We start from the raw sequence: 4,194 nt of genomic DNA, 5'->3' as shown, positions 1-4,194 counted from the left end.
GAAAGTATACGTACGAGTAATAATTAATATCTGTGGCCGTTGTGACTATTACATCAAGAAAATTTGGTTCGCCGTTAATTTTCAACTAATAATAATTAAAAGAACAACATACAAAATAGGAATATGTATCTTCATATTATTTTGTAATATTATTCAATTAGATAGAGAATCAGAATGATGGAATTAAATAATAATAATCAAGAGGGCCTAGAGGGAATGTGGTTCACAGAACAAGTAGTATTAATAAGATATTATATATTAATATAAAAATTACTAAATTAATATTAGAGAAATAAAATTTATGAATGTTTCTCAAATAAATATATAGAGAAAGAAGAAAAACTCCTCTGTACTACACCACCTGACTTAAATGCTCTTGCACATGGAGGGGTCTTCAATTCATGCCCTTTCTGAGTAGTTCTTTTTTGGGATTGAATGGTCTGCAAGAGGTTGGAGATGAATTAATAATATTATTCAAACCCATCAATCTAGCTACTTTTCCATTACTTAATTAATTAAATGCTTTAAATAATTATTTATTTATTATTTGTGACAAAAATTGTATATACTCTCAAGGGGTGCCAATTAAGAAACCTACTTCATCCTTATTTACAAATTTGAAATCTAATTATTGAACCCTGGCCGTTTGCATATATAATATTAATTGTATCGATCAATGTATAACCAAACATTTACTTGTATAATACAATACATGTTTTTTTGTTTAATTATAAAGTAGTAATTGGCTGGCATTATTGGTTATTAAATTAGTTCCTTCCCACTTACTACGAACCTTTTTTTTTTCTTTTTCATTAACATGTTGTTTCATTTATATAAATATAATATTATGCAAAGCTAGCTTAGGGTTTGAAAAACAACTAATTTCAAGGAGAATGTTTCCGCAGCCAGCATCAACTTTTATAATTCTTGATTTTTAGTACCTAATAAAGACTCCGAGATGCTCTTTATTATATATATATATATATATATATATACCTTCTTTGTTTTCCAAATTCATGAACCAATAATGACTTTGTTATCTAACAGACCTAGTCCTATACTATTTATTTATATGAATATACTACTACAATAAATATTGAATAATTCGTCGTGATTAGAAAGGAGGATGTCTAGGTTTACACGTATAGAAGATATATTTATATATGTTTGTATGTATATGTATAGATGCGTATGTTTATATAGATACATATGAGAGAGATCATCATGATCTTTTCGCTCGTTTATAATTATGTTTAATTTCAACCGATCGATCTATACATAATAAAACAATATATAATTAACATTAATAATTTATATATAATAACATAACCGCTGTCAATTATGATAATGACATTCACATGCATTGTTATATCTTGCCTTCTTATTTATGTAGTTACTGTCTACTGATTAGACAACATAAATAGAGCCAAAAAAAAATGTTAGGACAATACATAGTAGTTAATTAATTAATTTACATTAAATTATAATTGATGAGAATGAAACATATTACAAACAAAATTAATTGGAACATATTAACAGGAAAAGGAAGATAACTCCTTAATTTATGTTTAATTTGTACATTGTCGTAAGGAAAGGCGCGTGTACTGTATGGAACACAAACAGAAGTATATTCTACATATTGGAGTTAATTAATATATATATATATAAACAAAAATCAATTAACCAAGATAATTCACTAACATGGACATGGGAACCAAACATAACCCTCTTTTCTTTAAGTCTATACACTCATTAATTGGTTCATTGAAATCCACTACACTCCTTTCTTCTGATCCCTGCATTTCTGAATAGTACTCTAACGTACCACCTCTTTTACCCTACGAACAAATATTATTAATTCCACACACGAACCAAATTAAAAGATCAGTTATATAATTAAAAAGCTCAATTAAACTATACATAAATAAAATCGTTGTTTTATTTTCTTTTCATAGGTAAGAATAATTACCAGAGAATTGTTCTCAAGAAAATGATCACCCGCGTGTTTGTTTTTCATATCAATCGCCCGTTTCAGATCACCAACCTAATTAAATATGTCATGTATATTTATTATATATATATATTTAAATAAGAAAAACACACAAATAAATAAATCAGCACAAAAATTAAAATTGTTTGTAAAATAGTAAACGTTGTAAGATATAAAAGAAAAGAAAATTAATATATGATATATAATGTTAATTGATGACCTTGGGACTATTGACTGGGGAACTAGCAGTATCTTCTAAAGAATCATCTGAAGAAATTACTTTGGTTCTTGTTCTCTTAAAAGTCAGCTTCTTGGGCGGCGGCCGGGATCCTCCGGCAGCGATGGACGGGTTGGTCCCTGCTGGGAATTGAAGATTGTGATGATCTCTTTGGTTGGAGATTTTCCATGCAGCATAAGAAGCAGCATCAGAGACCAAGGAAGAGCCATATGAGATCAAACTCCCTTCTTCATCATCATCATCATTTTTATGATCAATATTATTATTGTTGTTGTTGTTGTTGGAGAAATCTTGAAAATAAGCTGTCCAACCACTCTCTTCACTGTAATATTCTGAATTAGGAGAGGAATTAATTGGTTTGGTCATAGAAGATGAGTTGCTATTATATTTCTCCATATCAAATTAAGAAGGAAGAAGAAAATATATGATGAAGAAAGAGAAAACTAGAGAGAGGGTTTTTCTAAAGAGAGTAGTTGTTTTATAACTGAAATAGAAGACCAAAGAAGGGAGATCAAAAAGAGCAAAACCTACCCCATATTCATAATATTATTAGAATCTGAAAGTAGGGGCCACAAGAAAACTAAGGCTTTAAAATTTGATATGAGAGAGAGAGAGAGAGAGAGAGAGAGAGAACGTGCAATTTTATAAAAGAAAATACAAAAACATATTCATTATGAAAAAGAGTAATATAATGCATAGAAGGGTTGACCTTTGTGGTTCCGAATGGGATTTAACACGACACTTAGAGAGAGAGAGAGAGAGAGAGAGAGAGAGAGAGCTCGTTTCTATATGATGGACTCTCACCTTTCAACTAATTACAATAAATGAGTCAATTCCAACATTATATGCTTCCCCATAGCCACAATAAGTAGGATTTTTTTAAGGAGAAAGAAAAACGGAAAACAATTTTATTGATTAAGAGGTATAATTTTTCTTTGCCCCGCAAAGTTTATTGATTAAGAGGTAAATGTCTCAAATGTCAAATACCTATACACCTAACGAGTCAAAATGAGATACATTTTTTTTCAGAAAGAAATGTAAAATTTATTAAGATAAATTTGTTGTTATAGAAGAACTTAAAAACCGAGGACAAGCTTCTGTCCAAATATAGTCTTCTAAACTAGTAGCAGAGGTTGCCCGGATTAATCACCGAAGCATCCGTCGCTAGAGCAAAGGATTCAGGAGGAGGTAGTATTCATCGAGTAGCTCGGTTTACAATTGGATTCACATGCAAGGCCCAGATCCAAATGAAAACCTCACCTAGCATATTCCTTAAACTATGTCAGATGGTTATTGGCTAAGTCTAGAATAATATCCAATCTTGACCGCTTGTTGCAAATCATACTGAGTTCCTATCATACCACAACCACCAAAGGATTGTGATCATTAATTCAAAAACCTCACGGGATAGCCTGTCAAAGAGTAATAGGAGAATTTCCTGCACTGGCCCATATGCACATCGACGGAGCATCGACCACACCCCCAACCGACGCCACACTAGAATCAAACCAGAACAGAAAAATAGAGGTACCCAAACTTTCCAAGAGATAAGTTGTGTTGCTACTAGCTAAGCCAAACAGTACATGCGCCAAACAAACACTTTCACCTTTGGTGGCAGATTGAGATTGCATACTCTATTCAACCAACGAGTTATCCTGGATGAATCTACATTTTCATTCTTAACCTCGAGTGACAAGGCCAATGAGTAGCCACTTTTGACAGTATAAACCCCATCTTTATCGTAGTGCCAACACCAACTGTCTTCTACCTCACCCCTCGCTAATGGAATAGATAGAATTACGTCCACATCTATTGGCAAAAAAAACCTATTGAAGCTTCCCCACGTCCCAAGTACCAGATGGAAGAATAAATTCACTCACCCGACAATCACTAGTAATCCTCCTTGTAATTTGCTGAAAAGACCTCGGTCGCAGGAGCCATGGTTTCTTGAAAGCCCTAACTTGTG

At 32.1% G+C, this 4,194-nt stretch overlaps 1 protein-coding gene across 1 annotated transcript; it reads right to left on the bottom strand.

The window, feature by feature from the left end:
- Positions 1–1,462: 1,462 nt before the first annotated feature.
- On the bottom strand, positions 1,463–2,881 carry LOC115698841 (vascular-related unknown protein 1). The gene is made up of 3 exons (XM_030626038.2): positions 2,211–2,881; positions 1,970–2,044; positions 1,463–1,838 (listed from the first exon to the last, which is right to left on the bottom strand). The coding sequence occupies exons 1-3, from the start codon at positions 2,622–2,624 to the stop codon at positions 1,680–1,682; spliced, it is 648 nt and encodes a 215-aa protein (XP_030481898.2). The 5' UTR covers positions 2,625–2,881; the 3' UTR covers positions 1,463–1,679.
- Between the last annotated feature and the right edge of the window lie 1,313 nt (positions 2,882–4,194).

This window comes from Cannabis sativa, chromosome 8 (genome assembly GCF_029168945.1).
Source record: "Cannabis sativa cultivar Pink pepper isolate KNU-18-1 chromosome 8, ASM2916894v1, whole genome shotgun sequence".
NCBI classification, from domain to species: Eukaryota; Viridiplantae; Streptophyta; class Magnoliopsida; order Rosales; family Cannabaceae; genus Cannabis; species Cannabis sativa.
The sequence above is the reverse complement of the archived record's forward strand: the minus strand, read 5'-3'. Positions and strand labels throughout refer to the sequence as shown.